A 27,306-nucleotide genomic window follows, 5' to 3' on the forward strand; every position below is an offset into this window, starting at 1 on the left:
AGAGGGGCTGGGGTTACAAAGTATGGGGAGATGATGAAAGGTTCGGGGATTACACAGTATGGGGGGAGATGAAAGGTGCAGGGGTTACACAGTATGGGGGAGATGAGAGGTGCAGGGGTTACACAGTATGGGGGAGATGAGAGATGATGGGGTTACACAGTATGCGGTGGAGATGATGAGATGTGTGGGGATTACAAAGTATGAGATGATGAGAGGGGCTAGGATTACACAGTACAGAGTGGAGATGAGGACATGTGCGGGGATTACACAGTGTTGGATGGAAATGATGAGAGGTGCAGGGGTTGCACAGTATGGGGGAGATGAGCGGTGCGGGGGTTACACAGTATGGTGGAGATGATTTGAGATGCGGGAATTAAACAGTATAGGGGGAGAGGTTGAGAGGGCTGAGGTTACACAGTATGGGGGGAGATGATGAGATGTACAGGCATTACACAGTATACAGTAGAGATGATGAGACATGCAGGGATTACACTGTGGGATGGAAATGATGAGAGGTGCAGGGGTTACACAGTTTGGTGGAGATTATGTGAAAAGCAGGGATTACACAGTATGGGGGAAATGAGAAGATGATCAGGCATTACACAGTATAGAGTAGAGATGATGAAACGTGCGAGGATTACACAGTATAGGATGGAAATGAGAGGTGCGGGGGTTACACAGTATGGCGGGAGATGATGAGAGGTTCAGACATTACACCGTAGAGTGGAGATGATGAGAGGTGCTGAGGTTACACAGTATGGGGGGATGATGGGAGGTGCAGGGGTTATACAGTATGGGGGAGAGGATGAGGTGGAGGAGGTTGAAGAGGATGGAATGGAGATAAGAGTTGCGGGGCTAACGCAGGATTTGGAGAAATTATGAGGGGGCAGAAGTTACACAGTATGGGGTGGAGATGATGAGAGGTTTGGGGTTGACACAGTATGGGGGGACATGAGAGGTGCAGAGCTGACGTATAGGGGACAGATGATGAGGGGGCAGAAGTTTCACAGTATTGGGAGCAGAAGGGGTTGGTTATATAGTTTGAGTGGAGGAGATAGTGAAGGGTGCGGAGGTCATACAGTATGGGAGGATTATGAGAGATGTGGGAAGATACAGTATACGGGGGAGATGAGAGGGCGGAGGTTACACAGTATTGGGAGGAGATGAGACATGGTTGTTTATATAGTATGGGTGAAGGAGATGAGTGGTACAAGGGTGACACAGTATGGAGGAGATGAGAGATTTGGAGCTGACGAAGTATGGGAGTGAGATGATGAGGGGTGAAGGTCACACAGTGTGGGGGGAGATGAGTGGAGGAGGGTACACAGTACAGGGTGCTGATAAGAGGTGTGGGATTAAAGCAGGAGGGGTGATGCCCACAGAGGTTAGAGAGAATGATGAGGGGGCAGAGGTTTACAGTATGAGGGGGATAAAAGGTGCAATGGTTACAGAATGTGGTGGAGGGAGATGAGAGATGTGGTGGTGGTGGTTAAGGGTTGCAGTTTGGGTGTGAGCATTTTGCATGTTCCTTAGTACAGGGATAGTATTACAGCTGTGAAATAGTGTCAGTGATTTACAGTAAGGTGGGACTGCAGGCGGGTGATGTCACTCAGTACAGATAATGATGTCATACTGTTCCAGTGAATCAGTCTTTATTTTGTGTTAACAGATCCAGGGTACAATTTAGCAGTACAGAGCAGTAATATGGTAGCACATTGCTGTATGCAGGGTCACATAGCACAAGTACAGGGTCTACCGACCTCACATACAGGGGCATACACTGGAACATAAACCCTTCTTACTCATAAACACCCTAAGAGCAACTGCATAGTCTGCAGCAGTCAGGTCATCCCAATAAGAAGGGAGGGGGCAAGTATAATACTCCACTGCTCACTGCCTTTCTCAAGGGACCCAAACCATATGGCCGGGTATCTAAGCCTTATATGAGGTGACCTCCGCACCTCTTAACCTAGTATTGGGAAGGCTCAGAGCTTAGAATGGATACATTGGGGAGGGGGGAGAACTAAGACTTATCAAAGGCATTAAGGTGGGGATGAAAGCATAATCAATGGGTTCCAAACCATTTAAAGAGAGGAGGAAATGATCAGAGCTTTGAAGTAAACAACCTTATCAAAGAGGATCAGGGCCATATAAGCGGAATCCAAGCCTTGAGATTCAACAGATCCGGATCTTCTCAGACAATGCCAATCCTAAAGTATATGAGAGCAGGGTCTGGACCAAATACCAACTAGAGGGGCCTCAGTGCCATACAGGGAACGCTGCTAGAGGAGCCTCAGTGCCGTACAGGGAGCACTGCTGGAGAAGCTTCAGTGATGTACAGGGAGCGCCGCTTGAGTGGCCTCAGTGCCGTACAGGGAGCGCTGCTAGAGGAGCCTTAGTGCCGTACAGGGAGCGCCGCTAGAGGAGCCTCAGTGCTGTACAGAGAGCACCGCTAGAGGGGCCTTGGAGCCATACAGAGAGCGCCACTAGAGGGGCCTCAAAGACATACAGGGAGCGGTGCTAGAGGAGCCTCGGTGCACAAGGATCGCCGCTAGAGGGGCCTCAAAGCCATACAGGGAGCGCTGCTAGAGGAGCCTCGGTGCCGTACAGGGAATATCGCTAAAAAGGCTTGGGTGCCGTACAGGTAGCGCCACTGGAGAGGCCTCGAAGCGATACAGCGAGCACCACTAGTGCCGTATAGGGAGCGCCGTTAGAGGAGCCTCAGTGCCGTATAGGGAGCGCTGCTAGAGTTGCGTCAGTGCTGTACAGGGAACGCCACTAGAGGGGCCTCAGTGCCGTACAGGAAACGCTGCTAGAGTTGCATCAGTGCTGTACAGGGAGCGCCACTAGAGGGGCCTCAGTGCCGTATAGGAAGCGCTGCTAGAGGAGCCTCAGTGCCGTACAGGGAGCGCTGCTAGAGGAACCTCAGTGCCATACATGGAGCGCCGCTTGAGTGGCCTCAGTGCCGTACAGGGAGCACTGCTAGAGGGGCCTCAGTGCCATATAGGGAACACCGCTAGAGGAGCCTCAGTGCCGGACAGAGAGCAACGCTAAAGGGGCTTCGGAGCCATACATGAAGCGCCGCTAGAGGGGCCTCAAAGCCATACAGGGAGCGCTGCTAGAGGAGCCTCGGTGCACAAGGAGCGCCGCTAGAGGGGCCTCAAAGCCACACAGGGAGCGCTGCTAGAGGAGCCTCGGTGCCGTACAGGGAGCCCCACTGGAAGGGCCTCGAAGCCATACAGGGAACGCTGCTAGAGGGGCCTCAGTGCCGTACAAGGAGCGCCACTGGAGGGCCCTCGAAGTCAAATAGGGAGCGCTGCTAGAGAGGCCTCAGTGCCTAGTATAATAGTATGGATAGATCAGAGGCTTTTATGTTGGAGATCTGAGCCTAGTAGCAGAGTATGGCGAGATCAGAGCCTTTTATGTTGGATATCTAAGCCTAGTAGAAGAGTACAGAGGGCTCTGAGCCTAGTAGCAGAGTACAGAGGGATCAGAGCATTCTATGCTAGGGATCTGAGTCTACAAGCATAGTATGGATGGTTGAGAGCCTTTTATGATGGAGATCTGAGCATACCATAATAGTATGGATAGATCAGAGCCTTTTATGATGGAGATCTGAGCCTAGTAGCAGAGTATGGCGAGATCAGAGCCTTTTATGTTGGATATCTGAGCCTAGTAGAAGAGTACAGAGGGATCTGAGCCTAGTAGCAGAGTACAGAGGGATCAGAGCTTTTTATGCTAGGGATCTGAGTCTACTAGCATAGTATGGAGGGATGAGAGCGTTTTAAGTTGGAGATCTAAGCTTACTGTAATAGTATGGAGAGATCAGAGCCTTTAAATTGGTGATCTGAGCCAAGTAGCATAGTATGGAGGGATTAGAGCCTTTTATGTTGGGGATCTGAGCCTAGTAGCAGAGTGTAGAGGGATCAGAGCCTTTTATGTTGGAGATCTGAGCCTAGTAGCAGAGTACAGAGGGATCAGAGCCTTTTATGTTAGGGATCTGAGTCTACTAGCATAGTATGGAGAGATGAGAGCCTTTTATGTAGGGGATCTGAGCCAAGTAGCATAGTATGGGGGGATCAGAGCCTTTTATGTTGGAGATCTGATCCTAGTAGCAGAATGTAGCGAAATCAAGAGATTTTTATGTTAGAGATCTGAGCCTGGTAGCAGAGGACAGAGGAATCAGAGCTTTGTATGTTAGGGATCTGAGTCTACTAGCATAGTATGGAGGGATGAGAGCCTTTTATGTTGGAGATCTGAGCCTAGTAGCAGAGTATGGAGAGATAAGAGCATTTTATGTTGGCGATCTAAGCCAAGTAGCATAGTATTGAGAGATCAGAGCCTTTTATGTTGGAGACCTGAGCCTAGTAGCGGAGTGCAGAGGGGTCAGAGCCTTTTATGTTGGGGATCTGAGTCTACTAGCATAGTATGAGTATAAAGGGATGAGAGCCATTTATGTTGTAGATCTGAGACTAGTAGCATAGTATGGAGGGATCAGAGCCTTTTATGTTGGGCATTTTAGCCTAGTAGCAGAGTACAGAGGGATCAGAGGCTTTTAAGTTAGGGATATGAGTTTACTAGCATAGTATGGAGGGATGAGAGCCTTTTATGTTGGAAATCTGAGCCTAGTAGCAGAGTATGGAGAGATCAGAGCCTTTTATGTTGGAGATCTGAGCATAGTATAGAGGGATCAGAGCATTTTATGTTGGAGATCTGAGCCTAGTAGCAGACTATGGGGTCAGAGCCTTTTAATCCTATTTCTGGCAAATAGAGCATAATAACATCGAGATCTAAACCCTACTTCTCCCCATCATTACAGAACATAGGGAATATAAACCTATTACAGCATTTCTAGCGCTAAAGTGCAGCAATTTTGACCCTAGTATTAGAAACTCAGTATAGGGTATTGAAGGCATTAAGAGAAAATTGGGAACATTTCAGATGCTGTGCAGTAAGATTATTTTAGGAAGTGCATGTTACTCATGGGGCAGGCCAAATCCATATCTTTCCTCTAGGAGAAGTCGCGCAGAAATGTTGTGAAGACAGCCTCTGCTGGAGGCATTCAGCTTCCTGGCCTTATAGCTGACCACAGAAGAAAGTTAGGTACCCTGCTGAACAACGCAGATGCATTCCCCAAAGCGCATTAAGGGTGCCAATGTAGATGATGCTCATCCTCTAAGAACCCGATCACACAAGTCAAAGGACAACGTGAACCAGAAAGGGGAATTTCTTTCTTTGGTTCTTAGCCAGTAGGAAGGTTCATCGTATATAATGGCAATGTGTGTGAGGCACCACTGCATCTCCTTCCTTATGTCATACAAGACAACTGTGGACTGACAGGAATTCAGCTATATTTACTAGAAGGAAGAGGCTGGGTGTGCATACACCTGATACGGGGGATGACAGCACAGAATCTGCACACGAGGTCTTCAGAATGTTTGTCAACATCTACAACCTGTGGTCCTCTTCAATGCCAGGTTTCTTTGAAGGTGGCAAGGATCTCTGTGTACGTTCTACATATCTCCAAACTTACATCTTCCAGATCAGAGCGGTGGTAACTGCACAAACAACACTGACAACAGTCCATGCTGGAAGCAAGAGTAAGCTTACAGAAGGACGACTTGATTGAGGAGGATTTCCCTTCAGGTCAGTACAGTACATTGTGGAGACACGAGGGTCATTGGGTGTTCTCATCCGCTGGCCTGGCTGCCTTTAGAAAAAAATTGTGGACCAGGGCTCATTCCACTGAACTCCTGCACTCCTTGACTGTGGGTAGAATACTACTCAGACCTACTGAAAATATATGTCTGGCATAACTATGATTAAATGCTGTGTCGTCACAGGTATGTTTATCTGGACTGAGGTGTGGGCCATGGTCCAGGAGAAATTAAGCCAACATCAGCTGCTTGCATGCACTCACATGACTCATGGAGAAGAAGACGAAAGTTGATCCTCTCCACCAGCAAAACTTTAGCTATCATAACCTATGACAGAAGAACCTCCAATATCACAAGTCCAACCTTAAGGATTCTCATGACCAAGAGTTAGGGATGTGGACCTCACATGCACAAGGCTTGTAAAGACACAGCGGACACAAGTGTCTGTCGTATACATGCAAACGAAGGGTTATACTCTGTATATATATATTATACAGATGTGTTACCATGTGGCTTAGTATTTAGTATTAGTGTCTTGGAAAACATCAGAACTGACTGCTTACAAAAGTTTGATCTACCACTAAAACGAGGCTAACACCTTCAGCATTTGGCAGACCTAAGGTACAAAGTGTAATGGGTGCTCGGTCACTGGAGGGTTAAACTGGATAATACAAAATAATGGATATCTCCTGCCCATCAGGTTCCAGCTCTCCTCCCATCTCTATGACATGTGTTACCTCTTCACCCTGCTTAATAGCCTCTAGTACTCACTCAAACTGTGCCACTTGGCAATCAGCTTACGGGGGTTATCGCACACCTCCTGCCAATGTTCAATGCCGTCAGCTGTTACACTGTGCGCCCCTAGGATTAGCCGGCCCACCACCTGGTTCTTGGTGGTACGATCAAAGTCGATGACAAGGAACTCAATGCTGATGTCCGGCAACAGGTCTATGGGTATGTCATAGATGAAGGACTCGTTGAAGACTGGGCTGAGCGTGCACTTCTTCACGTGAGTTTTCTTCTTTGCTATCCTTTTTCGACCATAATAGACGTTCACTTTTACATAAGGATCTGTGGAAGAAGAACTCACACATTACCCTGGCCATGGAAGAAGAGATCTAAAGAGACTGGAGACTGATGAGAGAGGAAAGATCTATAGAGGCCAGAGACTGATGAGAGAGGAGAGATCTATAGAAGCCAGAGACTGAGGAGAGCTATAGAGGCCAGAGACTGATGAGAGAAGCAATCTGCAGAGGATGGAGACTGATGAGAGAGGAGAGCTACAGAGGCCAGAGACTGATGAGAGAGGAGATCTATAGAGGCTGGAGACTGATCAGAGAGGAGAGCTATAGAGGTTGGAGACTGATGAGAGAGGAGAGATCTATAGAGGCTGGAGACTGAAGAGAGAGGAGATCTATAGAGGCTGGAGACTGATGAGAGAGGAGAGCTGTAGAGGCTGGAGACTGAGGAGAGAGGAGATCTATAGAGACCAGATACTGATGAGAGAGAAGAGATTTAGAGAGGCCAGAAACTGATGAGAGAGAAGATTTATAGAGGCTGGAGACTGATGAGAGAGGAGATCTATAGAGACTGGAGAATGATGAGACAGGACATCTATAGAGGCTGGAGACTCATGAGAGAGGAGATATATAAAGGCTGGAGACTGATGAGAGAGGAACGCTATAGAGACTGGAGACTGATGAGAGAAGAGTTCTATAGAGGACTGAGACTGATAAGAGAGGAGAGCTATAGAGGCTGGAGATTAATGAGATCTAAAGAATCTGGAGACTGAAGAGAGAGGCGATGTATAGAGTCTGGAGACTGATCAGAGAGGAGAGCGCTATAGAGGCTGGAGACTGATGAGAGAGGAGAGATCTATAGAGGCTGGAGACTGAAGAGAGAGGAGATCTATAGAGGCTGGAGACTGATGAGAGAGGAGAGCTATAGAGGCTGGAGACTGAGGAGAGAGGAGATCTATGGAGACTGAAGAGAGAGGAGCGCTATAGAGACTGGAGACTGATGAGAGAGGAGAGCTATAGAGGCCAGAGACTGATGTGAAAGGAGAAGATGAGAGCTGTAGAGGCCAGAGACTGAGAAAAAGAGAAGAACTATAGCGGCAAGAGACTAAGAGAAAGAAGAGGAGAGCTATAGAGACTCATGAGAAAGGAGACGAGGAGAGCTACAGTGCTTTGCAAAAGTATTCGGCCCCCTGGAACTTTTCAACCTTTTCCCACATATCATGATTCAAACATAAAGATACCAAATGTAAATATTTGGTGAAGAATCAACAACAAGTGGAACACAATTGTGAAGTTGAACGAAATTTATTGGTGATTTTAAATTTTTGTGGAAAATCAAAAACTGAAAAGTGGAGCGTGCAATATTATTCTCAGAGACTGAGAGAGAGAGAAGAGGAGAGCTATAGAGGCCAGTGATAGAGAGGGAAAATAAGAGTTATAGAGGTCAGAGACTGAGAGAAAGGAGAGCTATAGAGGCCAGTTACTAATGAGAAAGGAGAAAAGGAGAGCTATAGAGGCCAGAGACTGAGAGAGAGAAGAGAAGAGCTATAAAGGGCAGAGACTGATGAGAGAGAAGAGAAGAGCTATAAAGGCCAGTGACAGAGAGAGAAGATGAGAGCTACAGAGGCCAGCGACTGATGAGAGAGAAGAGGAGAGCTATAGAGGGCAGAGACTGATGAGAGAGAGACAATGAGAGCTATAGAGGACAGAGATGAGAGAGTGAAGAGGAGAGCAATAGAGGCCAGAGACTGAGACAGAGAAGATGAGAGCTATAGAGGTCAGTGACTGACAGAGAAAAGAGGAGAGCTACAGAGGCCAGAGACACAGAGACAGAACATGAGCGCCATAGAGGCCAGTTACTGAGAGAGGGAAGAGGAGAGCTATAGGGGCCAGAGACTGAGAGAGCAAAGAGGAGAGCCATAGAGGCCAGAGACTGAGACAGCGAAGAGGAGAGCTACAGACGCCAGAGACTGAGAGGAGAGCTATAGAGGCCAGAGACTGAGACAGCGAAGAGGAGAGCTACAGAGGCCAGAGACACAGAGACAGAACATGAGCGCCATAGAGGCCAGTTACTGAGAGAGGGAAGAGGAGAGCTATAGGGGCCAGAGACTGAGAGAGCAAAGAGGAGAGCCATAGAGGCCAGAGACTGAGACAGCGAAGAGGAGAGCTACAGAGGCCAGAGACACAGAGACAGAACATGAGCGCCATAGAGGCCAGTTACTGAGAGAGGGAAGAGGAGAGCTATAGGGGCCAGAGACTGAGAGAGCAAAGAGGAGAGCCATAGAGGCCAGAGACTGAGACAGCGAAGAGGAGAGCTACAGAGGCCAGAGACACAGAGACAGAACATGAGCGCCATAGAGGCCCGTTACTGAGAGAGGGAAGAGGAGAGCTATAGGGGCCAGAGACTGAGAGAGCAAAGAGGAGAGCCATAGAGGCCAGAGACTGAGACAGCGAAGAGGAGAGCTATAGAGGCCAGAGACTGAGAGGAGAGCTATAGAGGCCAGAGACTGATGAGAAAGAAGAGGTGAGCTATAAAGGCCAGAGACTGAGAGGAGAGCTATAGAGGCCAGAGACTGAGACAGCGAAGAGGAGAGCTATAGAGGCCAGAGACACAGAGACAGAACATGAGCGCCATAGAGGCCAGTTACTGAGAGAGGGAAGAGGAGGGGCTATAGGGGCCAGAGACTGAGAGAGCAAAGAGGAGAGCCATAGAGGCCAGAGACTGAGACAGCGAAGAGGAGAGCTATACAAGCCACAGACTGAGAAGCAAAGAGGAGAGCTATAGAGGCCAGAGACTGATGAGAAAGAAGAGGAGAGCTATAAAGGCCAGAGACTGAGAGGAGAGCTATAGAGGCCAGAGACTGATGAGAAAGAAGAGAGAGAATATGAGCACCATAGAGGCCAGTTACTGAAAGAGGAAAGCTATAGAGAGAGACCAGTGGAAGAGAGAGAAGAGTAGAGCTATAGAGGCCAGAGACTGAGAGAGAAGAGGAAAGCTATAGAGGCCAGAGACTGATGAGAAAGAAGAGGAGAGCTACAGAGGTCAGAGACTGAAAGACAGAAGATGAGCGCTATAGAGGCCAGATACTGATGAGAAAGGAGAAGAGGAAAGCTATAGAGGCCAGAGACTGAGAGAGAGAAGAGGAGAGCTATAGAGGCCAGAGACTGAGAGAGAGAAGAGGAGAGCTATAGACGCCAGAGACTGAGAGAAATAAGAACAGAGGCATAGAGGCCAGAGACTGAGAGAGAAGAGGAAAGCTATAGAGACCAGAGACTGAGAGAAAAGAGGAGAGCTATAGAGAACAGTGACTGAGCGAGAAGAGGAGAGCTATAGAGGCCACAGACTGAGAGAGAGAAGAGGAGAGCTATAGAGGCCAGAGACTGAGAGAGAGAAGAGGAGAGCTATAGACGCCAGAGACTGAGAGAAATAAGAACAGAGCCATAGAGGCCAGAGACTGAGAGAGAAGAGGAGAGCTATAGAGACCAGAGACTGAGAGAGAGAAGAAGAGAGCTATAGAAGCCAGTGACTGAAAGAGAAAAGAGGAGAGCTATAGAGAACAGTGACTGAGCGAGAAGTGGACAGCTATAGAGGCCAGAGACTGAGAGAGGAGAGCTATAGAGGCCAGAGAATGAGGCCAGACACTGAGAGAGAGAAGAGAAGAGCTATAGAGACCAGATACTGAGAGAGAAGAGGAGAGCTATAGAGACCAGAGACTGAGAGAGAAGAGGAGAGCTATAGAAGCCAGTGACTGAAAGAGAAAAGAGGAGAGCTATAGAGAACAGTGACTGAGCGAGAAGTGGACAGCTATAGAGGCCAGAGACTGAGAGAGGAGAGCTATAGAGGCCAGAGAATGAGGCCAGACACTGAGAGAGAGAAGAGAAGAGCTATAGAGACCAGATACTGAGAGAGAAGAGGAGAGCTATAGACGCCAGAGACTGACAGAAATAAGAACAGAGCCATAGAGGCCAGAGACTGAGAGAGAAGAGGAGAGCTATAGAGACCAGAGACTGAAAGAGAAAAGAGGAGAGCTATAGACAACAGTGACTGAGCGAGAAGTGGACAGCTATAGAGGCCAGAGACTGAGAGAGGAGAGCTATAGAGGCCAGAGAATGAGGCCAGACACTGAGAGAGAGAAGAGAAGAGCTATAGAGACCAGATACTGAGAGAGAAGAGGAGAGCTATAGAGACCAGAGACTGAGAGAGGAGAGCTATAGAAGCCAGTGACTGAAAGAGAAAAGAAGAGAGCTATAGAGAACAGTGACTGAGCGAGAAGTGGACAGCTATAGAGGCCAGAGACTGAGAGAGGAGAGCTATAGAGGCCAGAGAATGAGGCAAGAGACTGAGAGAAAGAAGAGGAGAGCTATAGAGGCCAGTAACTGAGAGAGAGAAGCTGAGAGCTATAGAAGCCATGACTGAAAGAGAAAAGAGGAGAGCTATAGACCAGTGACTGAGCGAGGAGAAGAGGAGAGCTATAGAGGCCAGAGAATGAGGCCAGAACCTGAGAGAGGAGAAGAGGAGAGCTATAGAGGCCAGATACTGAGACAGGGAAGATGAGAGCTATAGAGGCCAGATACTGAGACAGGGAAGATGAGAGCTATAGAGGCCAGTGACTGACAGAGATGAGAGCTACAGAGGCCAAAGACTGAAGAGAAAGGAGAAGAGGAGAGCTCTAAAGGCCAGAGACTGAGAGAGCAAAGAGGAGAGCTATATAGGCCAGAGAGACAACATGAGCGCTATAGAGGCCAGTTACTGAGGGAGGGAAGAGGAGAGCTACAGAGGCCAGTGGAAGAGAGAGAAGAGTAGAGCTATACAGGCCAGACAGATAGAGGAGAGCTGTAGAGGCCAAAGACTGATGAGAAAGAAGAGGAGGACTACAGAGGTCAGAGACTGAAAGAGAGATGAGAGCTACACAGGCCAGAGACTGATGAGAAAGGAAAAGAGAGCTATAGAGGCCAGAGACTGAGAGGAGAAGAGGAGAGCTATAGATGCCAGAGACTGAGAGAGAAAAGAGGACAGCTATAGGGAGAGCTATAAAGGAGAGCTATAGAGGCAAGAGACTGGGCGAGGAGAAGAGTAAAGTTGCAAAGGCCAGAGACTGAAGAGAAAGGAGAAGAGGAGAGCTATACTGTAGAGGCCAGGGACTGATGAGAAAGGAGAGCTATAGAGACCAGAGACTGATGAGAGGGAAGATCTACAGAGACTGATGGGAGAGAAAAAGAGATCTATAGAAACCAGAGACTAATGAGATAGGAGGAGAAGAGGTCAGAGACTGATGGAAGAGGATAGGACAGAGGACAATATTGCGATGAGGTACGATATACAGAACCCAGGGTAGATAAATAGCTGCTACCTGAGAGGCCAGTGATGTCCATTCTGGGCAGGTGTTTGGCTTTCAGCACCACGACCGTCATTCTTTGTGCCACCGGCTGATACGACAGCGACACCTGCAGTTCACCACGGCTGACACATTTCTGTGACAAGAATGCAAAATTAACCCTTCATGTGCAGTCAGCGGGACATGAGATATGCTGAGCTCTCCACATTACACCTGTCATCCATTACCTGGATGTTCCTCTTCACGATGTGCCGGGTGATCTGCACGCGCCCTGTACTAGGATCGACTCCTGACAGCGGCACTATCACCTCACCAATCACGTCATCCCGTGAGAAGCGGTCAAAGCTCAGCACCAGAAAGTGAAGAAGAAGGTCCTGGAGCTGGCTGTAGGGGATGCCATAGAAGGTGAAAGTCTCATCAAACACGGGATCCAGGGTTCTCCGTAAGACTCGAGTTTTCACCCGATGCTTCTTGTCTGGCAGAATGGTCATTTTGATATAGGGGTCAGAGCCATGGGCTTGCTCGTCCATCACTGGGAGCCCATGAGCTTCTTGTATGGTCACCACCAAGGCTTTCTTAGGGAAGTTATAGTCCACAGAGATGGTTAGCGTCCCCAGCGTCACCTCCTCCTCGGGGGTTGATAACGATGATGTCTTGCTAGCACTGGAGCTTGTGCTCACACTTGGACTCACCTCTTGCTCATAGTGTGGGCTGATAGGCAGCTGGGTAACAGCAGTGGCCAAACCGTTAGGACCTTTCTCAGATACCATCAGACCAGCCTCAGCGCTGCCATCGTCTGCATGTGACTTATCTCTGCGTACACGGAAGGTCTTCTTCTTGTTGCTGAGGGTCTCTGGGTAGATGCTGATCCCTTTCAGCATATGGATGAACTTGTATGGGGGGGTCTTATACTTATTCTCCATACGGCTGTGGCAACAGCTCCAGATAAAGACTGCCACCAAGACGGACACTACCAAGACCGCAGCGCCAATGAAACCTGCTGCAATCGGAGACATGTCTATAAAACAGAACAGAAGATGCAAGTCACACGTGTACCACGCCAATTAATCACGTCACCACGCGAGGACCTGTCGACCGGCACAGACCTAGTGTCATCCTCCGCTCAATCCTCCATGACCAGAAATCACCGTGTCCGTCACTACACAAGGAACTGGAGACCAGCAAGGACTTATAAAAGTCATCCCCCGGTTCATCTACCATGACCATAAACCAGTGCCCCGTCACTACGCAAGGAACTGCAGACTGGCATGGATCTACACAGGCCATCCGCCTTTCCATCCTCCATGAACAGAAACCACCGTGTCCCGTCGCTACGCAAGGAACTGCAGACCAGCATGATCCTACACGGGTCATCCCCCGCTCCATCCTCCATAATCAGAAACCACCGTGTCTCATCTATACGAAATAAACTGCAGACCAGCACGGACCTACATGGGTCATCCGTCGCCCCATCCTCCTTGACCAGAAACCACTGTGTTCTGTCACTACGCAAGGAACTGCAGACTGGCACGGACCTACATGGGTCATCCCCCGCTCCATCCTCCATGACCAGAAACCACTCTGTCCCATCACTATGCAATGAACTGCAGACCGGCATGGACCAACATGGGTAATCCACCGCTCCATCCTCCATGACCAGAAACCACCGTGTCCCGTCGCCACACTGCCAGTCCTCTATGTGTAACGTCCGATTTATGTGTCCTGTGTGTGTAACACCGGAACACATCCTTTCCTGTAAATCAGACTCCTGTACGTGCCCCCTTCTGTGTGTGAAACACCTGTAAACGTCCCCTCCTGTGTGTGTGAGGCCCATACATGTCCCTTCCCGTTTGTGTCACGCCGGTATAACACCCCTCATATGTGTGTGATGTATGTATGTGTCCCCTCCTGTATGTGTGACACCTGAACCTGTCCTATAATAATAATCTTTATTTATATTAGTATATGTGTGTCACGCCCGTACATGTCCCCTCCTGTGTGTGTGTGACGCTCATACATGTACCCTCCTGTGTGTGATGCCTGTACACAAGCCCTCCTATGTGTGACGCCTGTACACGTCCCCTCCTGTGAGTGTGACGCCCATATATGTCCCCTCCTGAGTGTGTAGCGCCCGTACACGTGCCCTCCTGTGTATGTGTGTAATGCCAGTATGTGTCCCCTTCTGTGTGTGACACCTGTACTTGTCACCTCCTGTGTGACGCCTGCACACGTCCTCTCCAGTGCGTGACACTCGTACACATCCCCTCCAGTGTGTGCGATGCCTGTACACGTCGCTCCTGTGTGTGTTTCTCATACACGTCCCTTGCAGTGTGTGTGATGCCTGTACACGTCCCTCCAATGTGTGTGATGCCTGAACACAACCCCTCCTTTGTGTGTGATGCCCGTACACGTCGCCTCCAGTGTGTGACGCCTGTACGTATCCCCTCCTATGTGTGTGATGCCCATAAGTGTCCCCTCCAGTGTGTGAAATGCCTGTACACGTTCATTCCTGTGTGTGTGACACCCGTATACTTCCCCTCCTGTGAGTATGACGCTCGTACACGTCCCCTCCTGTCTATGCAAAGCTTATAAGTGTACCCTCCTGTGTGTGTGGCGCCCGTACAAGTCCCCTCCTGTCTATGCGAAGCTTGTAACTGTACTCTCCTGTGTGTGTGTGACATGTATATGTCCCCTCCTTTGTATGTTGAGAGAAAAAATATTGGCCTGCACACTGTCCGGTGGTGAGGTGCTGATGTAACGGGCAGTGGACCCCAGATCAGTCTAATCAAAATTCACCGCACACTCTAATATTTTAGGTGATACAAAAGACATTTATTCACGTCAGTGACGAATGGAAAAAAAGAAAGCAAATCACAGGAAAAGTTTAAAACATTACAAAGCGCCTGTATTCAGAAGAAGACGTTTCGGCCTGTCCAGGACTTATTCATTACGCCGCTGTAAGAGAAAACATTCAATAAGTGACAAATCCACACGTACAAAACTAAAATCACAAAGAGCTGGTTACATGAAATAACTAAGGAATACATGCTTAAAGGGAATCTGTCACCTCATTTTTGGCCTATCAGCCGCCGGCACCGCCATCAAGGGGTTATCTACAGCATTCTGTAATGCTGTAGATAATCCCCGATGAAACCTGAAAGATAAGAAAAGCGAGTTAGATTATACTCACCGGGGGGCAGTCCAGTCCAATGGGTGTTGCGGTCCGGTCCCTCCCATCTTCATACGATGATGTCCTCCTCCTTACTTCTGCCGCGGCTCCTGCGCATGCGCACTTTATCTGCCCTGTTGAAGGCAGAGCAGAGTACTGCAGTGCGCAGGCGCCGGAGAGGTCAGAGAGGCCCGGCGCCTGCGCACTGCAGTACTGTACTCTGTCCTCAACAGGGCAGATAAAGTACGCCTGCACAGGAACCGCGGCAGAAGAAGGAGGACGTCATCTCTAGAACATGGGAGGCGCCGCAACGCCCACCGGACAACGCCCCCCCGGTGAGTATAATCTAACTCGTTTTTCTTCTCTTTCAGGTTACATCGGGGGCTTATCTACAGCATTACAGAATGCTGTAGATAAGCCCTGATGGCGGTGCCGGCAGCTGATAGGGCAAAAATGAGTTGACAGATTCCCTTTAAGCATGTATTCCCTAGTTATTTCATGTAACCAGCTCTTTGTGATTTTAGTTTTGTACATGTGGATTTGTCAGAGCGGTACACCGGAAGTGATGTACTGCCCTTATGCAGTCCCCTGTATTGAGGACACTGTGGGCAGAGCGGTACACCAGAAGTGACGTACTGCCCTTATGCAGTCCCCTGTATTGAGGACACTGTGGGCAGAGCGGTACACCGGAAGTGACGTACTGCCCTTATGCAGTCCCCTGAATTGAGGACACTGTGGGCAGAGCGGTACACCGGAAGTGACGTACTGCCCTTATGCAGTCCCCTGTATTGAGGACACTGTGGGCAGAGCGGTACACCGGAAGTGACGTACTGCCCTTATGCAGTCCCCTGTATTGAGGACACTGTGGGCAGAGCGGTACACCGGAAGTGACGTACTGCCCTTATGCAGTCCCCTGTATTGAGGACACTGTGGGCAGAGCGGTACACCGGAAGTGACGTACTGCCCTTATGCAGTCCCCTGTATTGAGGATACTGTGGGCAGAGCGGTACACCGGAAGTGACGTACTGCCCTTATGCAGTCCCCTGTATTGAGGACACTGTAGGCAGAGCGGTACACCGGAAGTGACGTACTGCCCTTATGCAGTCCCCTGTATTGAGGACACTGTGGGCAGAGCGGTACACCGGACGTGACGTACTGCCCTTATGCAGTCCCCTGTATTGAGGACACTGTGGGCAGAGCGGTACACCGGAAGTGACGTACTGCCCTTATGCAGTGCCCTGTATTGAGGACACTGTGGGCAGAGCGGTACGCCGGAAGTGACGTACTGCCCTTATGCAGTCCCCTGTATTGAGGACAATGTGGGCAGAGCGGTATGCCGGAAGTGACGTACTGCTCTTATAAAGTCCCCTGTATTGAGGACACTGTGGGCAGAGCGGTACACCGGAAGTGACGTACTGCCCTTATGCAGTCCCCTGTATTGAAGACACTGTGGGCAGAGCGGTACACCGGAAGTGATGTACTGCCCTTAAGCAGTCCACTGTATTGAGGACACTGTGGGCAGAGGGGTACACCGGAAGGGACGTACTGCCCTTATGCAGTCCCCTGTATTGAGGACACTACGGACAGAGCGGTACACCGGAAGTGACGTACTGCCCTTACGCAGTCCCCTGTATTGAGGACACTGTGGGCAGAGTGGTACACCGGAAGTGACGTACTGCCCTTAAGCAGTACCCTGTATTGAGGACACTGTGGGCAGTGTGGTACACCGGAAGTGACGTACTGCCCATATGCAGTCCCCTCTATTGAGGACACTGTGGGCAGAGTGGTACACCGGAAGTGACGTACTGCCCATATGCAGTCCCCTGTATTGAGGACACTGTGGGCAGAGTGGTACACCAGAAGTGACGCGTCGCTGGGAAAAGCCCTGTAGTATTCTGTGCTGCACCGGTTGCCATGGGGACATTGTATGCGATTTTGTTTGTGAGGGATCCGGGACTTTTATCACAGTGTGCATATGTAATTTTAAAGGGGAAATCAGAATGTGGTCCTACTGTGATAAAAACGGACCATTGTGAACATGTAGACCAACCAAATTATATTAAATAAAGAACCCCAGTATAGGACAGGAAAACATAAACATAAGGTCATTCATATCAGCAAGAATGTTGCTAAAATAAAGGGTATGTGGAATGGGAGCAAATGAAAAATCTGGGATAATAAAAAATGATGGACAGCCCCCAGACCTCCAATGTGTGTGTGTGATGCCCATACACGACCCCTCCTGTGTGTGTGATGCCCGTACATGACCCTCCCTGTGTGTGTGATGCCCGTACACGACCTCTCCTGTGTGTGTGATGCCTGTACACGACCCATCCTGTGTGTGTGATGCCCGTAGACAACCTCTCCTGTGTGTGTGATGCCCGTACATGACCTCTCCTGTGTGTGATGCCCGTACACGACCTCTCCTGTGTGTGTGATGCCCGTACACGACCTCTCCTGTGTGTGTGATGCCCGTACACGACCTCCCCTGTGTGTGTGATGCCTGTACATGACCCCTCCTGTGTGTGTGATGCCCGTACACGACCACTCCTGTGTGTGTGATGCCCGTACACGACCTCTCCTGTGTGTGTGATGCCCGTACACGACCTCTCCTGTGTGTGTGATGCCCGTACATGACCTCTCCTGTGTGTGATGCCCGTACACGACCTCTCCTGTGTGTGTGATGCCCGTACACGACCCCTTCCTGTGTGTAATGCCCGTACACGACCTGTCCTGTGTGATGCCTGTACACGTCCCCTCCTTTGTGTGTGATGCCCGTACACGACCCCTCCTGTGTGTGATGTTAGAAAGTCACCTCCCCTATTTGTGTGACGACCGTACACGTCCCCTCCTGTGTGTGATGCCTGTACACGACCCCTCCTGTGTGTGTGATGCCCGTACACGACCTCTCCTGTGTGTGATGCCCGTACACGACCTCTCCTGTGTGTGATGCCCGTACACGACCCCTCCTGTGTGTGTTGCCCGTACACGACCCCTCCTGTGTGTGTGACGCCCGTACACGTCCCCTCCTGTGTGTGTGATGCCCGTACACGACCCCTCCTGTGTGTGATGTTAGAAAGTCACCTCCCCTATTTGTGTGACGACCGTACACGTCCCCTCCTGTGTGTGATGCCTGTACACGACCCCTCCTGTGTGTGTGATGCCCGTACACGACCTCTCCTGTGTGTGATGCCCGTACACGACCTCTCCTGTGTGTGATGCCGAGTACATGACCCCTCCTGTGTGTGTGACGCCCGTACACAACCCCTACTGTGTGTGTGATTCCCGTTCACGACCTCTCCTGTGTGTGTGTTGCCCGTACACGACCCCTCCTGTGTGTGTGTTGCCCGTACACGTCCCCTCCTGTGTGTGTGATGCCTGTACACGACCCCTCCTGTGTGTGTGATGCCCGTACACGACCCCTCCTGTGTGTGTGTTGCCCGTACACGACCCCTCCTGTGTGTGTGATTCCCGTACACGACCCCTCCTGTGTGTGTGATGCCCGTACACGACCCCTCCTGTGTGTGGTATGCCTGTACACGACCCCTCCTGTGTGTGTGATGCCCGTACACGACCCCTCCTGTGTGTGCGTTGCCCGTACACGACCCCTCCTGTGTGTGTGATTCCCGTTCACGACCTCTCCTGTGTGTGTGATGCCCGTACACGACCCCTCCTGTGTGTGGTATGCCTGTACACGACCCAACCTGTGTGTGTGATGCCCGTACACGACCTCTCCTGTGTGTGTGATGCCCGTACACGACTCCTCCTGTGTGTGTGATGCCCGTACACGACCTCTACTGTATGTGTGATGCCCGTACACGTCCCTTCCTGTGTGTGTGATGCCTGTACCGACCCCTCTTGTGTGTGTGATGCCCGTACACGACCCCTCCTGTGTGTGTGTTGCCCGTACACCTCCCCTCCTGTGTGTGATTCCCGTACACGACCTCTCCTGTGTGTGTGTTGCCCGTACACGACCTCTCCTGTGTGTGTGCTGCCCGTACACCTCTCCTCCTGTGTGTGTGATGCCCGTACACGACCTCTCCTGTGTGTGTGATGCCCGTACACGTCCCCTCCTGTGTGTGTGATGCCCGTACGCGACCCCTCCTGTGTGTGTGATGCCCGTACGCGACCCTTCGTGTGTGTGTGTTGCCCGTACACCTCCCCTCCTGTGTGTGTGATGCCTGTACACGACCCCTCCTGTGTGTGTGATGCCCGTACACGACACCTCCTGTGTGTGTGTTGCCCGTACACCACCCCTCCTGTGTGTGTGATGCCCGCACACGACCCCACCTGTGTGTGTGATGCCCGTACACGACCCCTCCTGTGCGTGTGTTGCCCGTACACGTCCCCTCCTGTGTGTGTTATGCCTGTACACGACCCCTCCTGTGTGTGTTATGCCCGTACACGACCCCTCCTGTGTGTGTGTTGCCCGTACACCTCCCCTCCTGTGTGTGTGATGCCCGTACACGTCCTCTCCTGTGTGTGTGATGCCCGTACACGACCCCTCCTGTGTGTGTTGCCCGTACACGACCCCTCCTGTGTGTGATGCCCGTACACGACCTCTCCTGTGTGTGTGATGCCCGTACACGACCCCTCCTGTGTGTGTGATGCCTGTACACGACCCCTCGTGTGTGTGATGCCCGTACACAACCTCTCCTGTGTGTGATGCCCGTACATGACCCCTCCTGTGTGTGATGCCCGTACACGACCTCTCCTGTGTGTGTGATGCCTGTACACGTCCCCTCCTGCGTGTGTGATGCCCGTACACGACCCCTCCTGTGTGTGATGTTAGAAAGTCACCTCCCCTATATGTGTGACGCCCGTACACGTCCCCTCCTGTGTGTGTGATGCCTGTACACGACCCCTCCTGTGTGTGATGCCCGTACACGACCTCTCCTTTGTGTGATGCCCGTACACGACCTCTCCTCTGTGTGATGCCCTTACACGACCCCTCCTGTGTGTGTTGCCCGTACACGACCCCTCCTGTGTGTGTGACGCCCGTACACGTCCCCTTCTGTGTGTGTGATACCTGTACACGACCCCTCCTGTGTGTGTGTGATGCCCATACACGACCCCTCCTGTGCGTGTGTTGCCCGTACACGACCCCTCCTGTATGTGTGATGCCCGTACACGACCCTTCCTGTGTGTGTGATGCCCGTACACGACCTCTCCTGTGTGTGTGATGCCCGTACACGACCCCTCCTGTGTGGGATGCCTGTACACGATCCCTCCTGTGTGTGTGATGCCCGTACACGACCCCTCCTGTGTGTGTGATGCCCGTACACGACCTCTCCTGTATGTGTGATGCCCGTACACGTCCCCTCCTGTGTGTGTGATGCCTGTACACGACCCCTCCTGTGTGTGATGCCCGTACACGACCTCTCCTTTGTGTGATGCCCGTACACGACCTCTCCTCTGTGTGATGCCCTTACACGACCCCTCCTGTGTGTGTTGCCCGTACACGACCCCTCCTGTGTGTGTGACGCCCGTACACGTCCCCTTCTGTGTGTGTGATACCTGTACACGACCCCTCCTGTGTGTGTGATGCCCATACACGACCCCTCCTGTGCGTGTGTTGCCCGTACACGACCCCTCCTGTATGTGTGATGCCCGTACACGACCCTTCCTGTGTGTGTGATGCACGTACACGACCTCTCCTGTATGTGTGATGCCCGTACACGTCCCCTCCTGTGTGTGATGCCCGTACACGACCTCTCCTGTGTGTGTGTGTTGCCCGTACACGACCTCTCCTGTGTGTGTGTTGCCCGTACACCTCCCCTCCTGTGTGTGTGATGCCCGTACGCGACCTCTCCTGTGTGTGTGATGCCCGTACACGTCCCCTCCTGTGTGTGTGTTGCCCGTACACGACCCCTCCTGTGTGTGTGATGCCCGTACACGACCCCTCCTGTGTGTGTGATGCCCGTACACGACCTCTCCTGTGTGTGTGATGCCCGTACACGACCCCTCCTGTGTGGGATGCCTGTACACGACCCCTCGTGTGTGTGATGCCCGTACACGACCCCTCCTGTGTGTGTGATGCCCGTACACGACCTCTACTGTATGTGTGATGCCCGTACACGTCCCCTCCTGTGTGTGATGCCTGTACACGACCCCTCCTGTGTGTGTGATGCCCGTACACTGCGCTCTGCAAACGACTTTCGACTAACCTCTGCACTAATCCGTATCTCCCACTCCCGACTCCAAGACTTCTCCCGTGCTGCTCCTATCCTCTGGAATGCTCTACCCCAAGAAATCAGGACTATCCACAATTTGCATAGTTTTAGGCGCTCCCTCAAAACACACCTGTTCAGAGCGGCCTATCACATTCACTAATCAAAGTCATTCTCTGTGTAAGTGTGCGTGCGTAGCCCATTCACTATCTCCATCCATCCTTCACTCCTGCAAGATGGCTGGACCTTCATTGTAAATACACCATTGTAAATACACACCTGTACTCTGTATCTCCCTCACCTCATTGTAGATTGTACGCTCTCACGAGCAGGGTCGTCTTATTTCGTCTTATTTTGCTTTAATTATTGTATTGTTAGCGTTGTTACTTATGACTTGTGTTTTGAAACTGTTAAACTGTAAAGCGCTGCGGAATATGTTGGCGCTATATAAATAAAGATTATTATTATTATTATTATTATTATCCCACACACAGGAGGGGTCGTGTACGGGCATCACACACACAAGAGGGGTCGTGTACAGGCATCACACACACAGGAGGGGTCGTGTACGGGCATCACACACACAGGAGGGGACGTGTACGGGCATCACACACACAGGAGAGGTCGTGTACGGGCATCACACACACAGGAGGGGAGGTGTACGGGCAACACACACACAGGAGAGGTCGTGTACGGGCAACACACACACAGGAGAGGTCGTGTACGGGCAACACACACAGGAGGGGAGGTGTACGGGCATCACACACACAGGAGGGGTCGTGTACGGGCAACACACACAGGAGGGGAGGTGTACGGGCAACACACACACAGGAGGGGTCGTGTACGGGCAACACACACACAGGAGAGGTCGTGTACGGGCATCACACACACAGGAGGGGAGGTGTACGGGCAACACACACACAGGAGAGGTCGTGTACGGGCAACACACACACAGGAGAGGTCGTGTACGGGCAACACACACAGGAGGGGAGGTGTACGGGCAACACACACACAGGAGGGGTCGTGTACGGGCATCACACACACTGGAGAGGTCGTGTACAGGCATCACACACAGGAGGGGACGTGTACGGGCATCACACATACAGTAGAGGTCGTGTACGGGCATCACACACACAGGAGGGGTCGTGTACGGGCATCACACACAGTGGGATGCCTGTACACGACCCCTCCTGTGTGTGTGATGCCCGTACAAGACCCCTCCTGTGTGTGTGATGCCCGTACATGACCTCTCCTGTGTGTGTGATGCCCGTACACGACCTCTCCAGTGTGTGTGATGCCCGTACACGACCCCTCCTGTGTGTGTGATGCCCGTACAAGACCCATCCTGTGTGTGTGATGCCCGTACATGACCTCTTCTGTGTGTGTGATGCCCGTACACGACCGCTCCTGTGTGTGTAATGCCCGTACACGACCCCTCCTGTGTGTGTGATGCCCGTACATGACCTCTCCTGTGTGTGTGATGCCCGTACACGACCCCTTCTGTGTGTGTGATGCCCGTACATGACCTCTCCTGTGTGTGTGATGCCCGTACACGACCCCTCCTGTGTGTGTGATGCCCGTACACGACCCCTCCTGTGTGTGTGATGCCTGTACACGACCCCTCCTGTGAGTGTGATGCCCGTACACGACCTCTCCTGTGTGTGATGCCCGTACACGACCCCTCCTGTGTGTAATGCCCGTACACGACCTCTCCTGTGTGTGTGATGCCTGTACACGTCCCCTGCTTTGTGTGTGATGCCCGTACACGACCACTCCTGTGTGTGATGTTAGGAAGTCACCTCCCCTATATGTGTGATGCCCGTACACGTCCCCTCCTGTGTGTGTGATGCCTGTACACGACCCCTCCTGTGTGTGTGATGCCTGTACACAACCCCTCCTGTGTGTGTGATGCCCGTACACGACCTCTCCTGTGTGTGATGCCCGTACACGACCTCTCCTGTGTGTGATGCCCGTACACGACCCCTCCTGTGTGTGTTGCCCGTACACGACCCCTCCTGTGTGTGTTGCCCGTACACGACCCCTCCTGTGTGTGTGACGCCCATACACGTCCCCTCCTGTGTGTGTGATGCCTGTACACGACCCCTCCTGTGTGTGTGATGCCCGTACACGACCCCTCCTGTGTGTGTGTTGCCCGTACACGACCCCTCCTGTGTGTGATTCCCGAACACGACCCCTCCTGTATGTGTGATGCCCGTACATGACCTCTCCTGTGTGTGTGATGCCCGTACACGACCCCTCCTGTGTGTGTGATGCCCGTACACGTCCCCTCCTGTGTGTGTGATGCCCGTACGCGACCCCTCCTGTGTGTGATGCCCGTACACGACCCCTCCTATGTGTGTGCTGCCCGTACACCTCCCCTCCTGTGTATGATGCTGCCCGTACACGACCTCTCCTGTGTGTGTGTTGCCCGTACACGTCCCCTCCTATGTGTGTGATGCCTGTACACGTCCCCTCCTGTGTGTGTGATGCCCGTACACGACCCCTCCTGTGTGTATGATGCCCGCACACGACCACTCCTGTGTGTGTGCTGCCCGTACACCTCCCCTCCTGTGTGTGTGATGCCCGTACACGACCTCTCCTGTGTGTGTGTTGCCCGTACACGTCCCCTCCTGTGTGTGTGATGCCTGTACACGACCCCTCCTGTGTGTGTGATGCCCGCACACGACCCCTCCTGTGTGTGTGTTGCCTGTACACGACCCCTCCTGTGTGTGTGATGCCCGTACACGACCCCTCCTGTGTGTGTTGCCTGTACACGACCCCTCCTGTGTGTGTGATGCCCGTACACGTCCCCTCCTGTGTGTGTGATGCCCGTACACGACCCCACCTGTGTGTGTGATGCCCGTACACGACCCCTCCTGTGTGTGTTGCCTGTACACGACCCCTCCTGTGTGTGTTATGCCCGTACACGTCCCCTCCTGTGTGTGTGATGCCCGTACACGACCCCTCCTGTGTGTGATGCCCGTACACGACCCCTCCTGTGTGTGATGCCCGTACACCTCCCCTCCTGTGTGTGTGATGCCCGTACACGACCCCTCCTGTGTGTGTTGCCTGTACACGACCCCTCCTGTGTGTGTGATGCCCGTACACGTCCCCTCCTGTGTGTGTGATGCCCGTACACGACCCCTCCTGTGTGTGTTGCCCGTACACGACCCCTCCTGTGTGTGTTGCCCGTACACGACCCCTCCTGTGTGTGTGACGCCCATACACGTCCCCTCCTGTGTGTGTGATGCCTGTACACGACCCCTCCTGTGTGTGTGATGCCCGTACACGACCCCTCCTGTGTGTGTGTTGCCCGTACACGATCTCTCCTGTGTGTGTGATTCCCGAACACGACCCCTCCTGTATGTGTGATGCCCGTACACGACCTCTCCTGTGTGTGTGATGCCCGTACACGACCCCTCCTGTGTGTGTGATGCCCGTACACGTCCCCTCCTGTGTGTGTGATGCCCGTACGCGACCCCTCCTGTGTGTGATGCCCGTACGCGACCCCTCGTGTGTGTGCTGCCCGTACACCTCCCCTCCTGTGTGTGTGATGCCTGTACACGACCCCTCCTGTGTGTGTGATGCCCGTACACGACCCCTCCTATGTGTGTGCTGCCCGTACACCTCCCCTCCTGTATATGATGCTGCCCGTACACGACCTCTCCTGTGTGTGTGTTGCCCGTACACGTCCCCTCCTGTGTGTGATGCCTGTACACGTCCCCTCCTGTGTGTGTGATGCCCGTACACGACCCCTCCTGTGTGTATGATGCCCGCACACGACCACTCCTGTGTGTGTGCTGCCCGTACACCTCCCCTCCTGTGTGTGTGATGCCCGTACACGACCTCTCCTGTGTGTGTGTTGCCCGTACACGTCCCCTCCTGTGTGTGTGATGCCTGTACACGACCCCTCCTGTGTGTGTGATGCCCGCACACGACCCCTCCTGTGTGTGTGTTGCCTGTACACGACCCCTCCTGTGTGTGTGATGCCCGTACACGACCCCTCCTGTGTGTGTTGCCAGTACACGACCCCTCCTGTGTGTGTGAGATGCCCGTACACGTCCCCTCCTGTGTGTGTGATGCCCGTACACGACCCCTCCTGTGTGTGTGATGCCCGTACACGACCCCTCCTGTGTGTGTTGCCTGTACACGACCCCTCCTGTGTGTGTGATGCCCGTACACGACCCCTCCTGTGTGTGTGTTGCCCGTACACGACCCCTCCTGTGTGTATGATGCCCGCACACGACCACTCCTGTGTGTGTGATGCCCGTACACGACCTCTCCTGTGTGTGTGTTGCCCGTACACGTCCCCTCCTGTGTGTGTGATGCCTGTACACGACCCCTCCTGTGTGTGTGATGCCCGCACACGACCCCTCCTGTGTGTGTGTTGCCTGTACACGACCCCTCCTGTGTGTGTGATGCCCGTACACGACCCCTCCTGTGTGTGTTGCCTGTACACGACCCCTCCTGTGTGTGTGATGCCCGTACACGTCCCCTCCTGTGTGTGTGATGCCCGTACACGACCCCTCCTGTGTGTGTGATGCCCGTAAACGACCCCTCCTGTGTGTGTTGCCTGTACACGACCCCTCCTGTGTGTGTGATGCCCGTACACGTCCCCTCCTGTGTGTGTGATGCCCGTACACCTCCCCTCCTGTGTGTGTGATGCCCGTACACGACCCCTCCTGTGTATGATGCTGCCCGTACACGACCCCTCCTGTGTGTGTGATGCCCGTACACGACCCCTCCTGTGTGTGATGCCCGTACACGACCCCTCCTGTGTGTGATGCCCGTACACCTCACCTCCTGTGTGTGTGATGCCCGTACACGACCCCTCCTGTGTGTGATGCCCGTACACGACCCCTCCTGTGTGTGATGCCCAGTACACGACCCCTCCTGTGTGTGTTGCCTGTACACGACCCCTCCTGTGTGTGTGATGCCCGTACACGACCCCTCCTGTGTGTGTGATGCCCGTAAACGACCCCTCCTGTGTGTGTTGCCTGTACACGACCCCTCCTGTGTGTGTGATGCCCGTACACGTCCCCTCCTGTGTGTGTGATGCCCGTACACCTCCCCTCCTGTGTGTGTGATGCCCGTACACGACCCCTCCTGTGTATGATGCTGCCCGTACACGACCCCTCCTGTGTGTGTGATGCCCGTACACGTCCCCTCCTGTGTGTGATGCCCGTACACGACCCCTCCTGTGTGTGATGCCCGTACACCTCACCTCCTGTGTGTGTGATGCCCGTACACGACCCCTCCTGTGTGTGATGCCCGTACACGACCCCTCCTGTGTGTGATGCCCAGTACACGACCCCTCCTGTGTGTGATGCCCGTACACGACCCCTCCTGTGTGTGATGCCCAGTACACGACCCCTCCTGTGTGTGTTGCCTGTACACGACCCCTCCTGTGTGTGATGCCCGTACACGACCCCTCCTGTGTGTGATGCCCGTACACGACCCCTCCTGTGTGTGATGCCCGTACACCTCCCCTCCTGTGTGTGTGATGCCCGTACACGACCCCTCCTGTATGTGATGCCCGTACACGACCCCTCCTGTGTGTGATGCCCGTACACCTCCCCTCCTGTGTGTGTGTTGCCCGTACACGTCCCCTCCTGAGTGTGTGACACCCTGTACACGACTCCTCTACAACACGTGATGTCACTTGTTATAAGAACGTCACTAAGATTGAGTAACTAGTCAGGTGACGTCATGACAACAATCTGGCCAGTTACGTCATGCAGGATGCTGACACCGCACAGCGGGGCCACATCCCGGATCCGGGCCTCTGCTGACCACTTACCGAAGCTGGGGACGAGGCTGGTGATCTCCGCCATGATGACCGTGTGCGCTGAAAGCAGTAGCCGTCACTTCATGTCCCGGCGGCGGCCGAGAGAACGATGCTGCGACTGTGGTCCTGAAGAAACTGGGTTCCGCCCAGAGCACGGAAACAGCCGA

At 52.6% G+C, this 27,306-nt stretch overlaps 1 protein-coding gene across 2 annotated transcripts; it reads right to left on the bottom strand.

The window, feature by feature from the left end:
• Positions 1-1,635: 1,635 nt before the first annotated feature.
• SYT11 (synaptotagmin 11) lies at positions 1,636-27,306 on the bottom strand. 2 transcript variants are annotated; one of them, XM_073552295.1, is made up of 4 exons: positions 27,152-27,306; positions 12,240-13,030; positions 12,028-12,148; positions 1,636-6,728 (listed from the first exon to the last, which is right to left on the bottom strand). In XM_073552295.1, the coding sequence occupies exons 1-4, from the start codon at positions 27,183-27,185 to the stop codon at positions 6,418-6,420; spliced, it is 1,257 nt and encodes a 418-aa protein (XP_073408396.1). In that variant the 5' UTR covers positions 27,186-27,306; the 3' UTR covers positions 1,636-6,417. The 2 variants fall into 2 exon arrangements, with proteins under 2 accessions (XP_073408396.1, XP_073408395.1); XM_073552294.1 differs by having other exon boundaries at positions 12,025-12,148.

The sequence above is a fragment of the Dendrobates tinctorius genome, unplaced genomic scaffold (assembly GCF_039654945.1).
Source record: "Dendrobates tinctorius isolate UK_male_01 unplaced genomic scaffold, ASM3965494v1 ptg000189l, whole genome shotgun sequence".
NCBI classification, from domain to species: domain Eukaryota; kingdom Metazoa; phylum Chordata; class Amphibia; order Anura; family Dendrobatidae; genus Dendrobates; species Dendrobates tinctorius.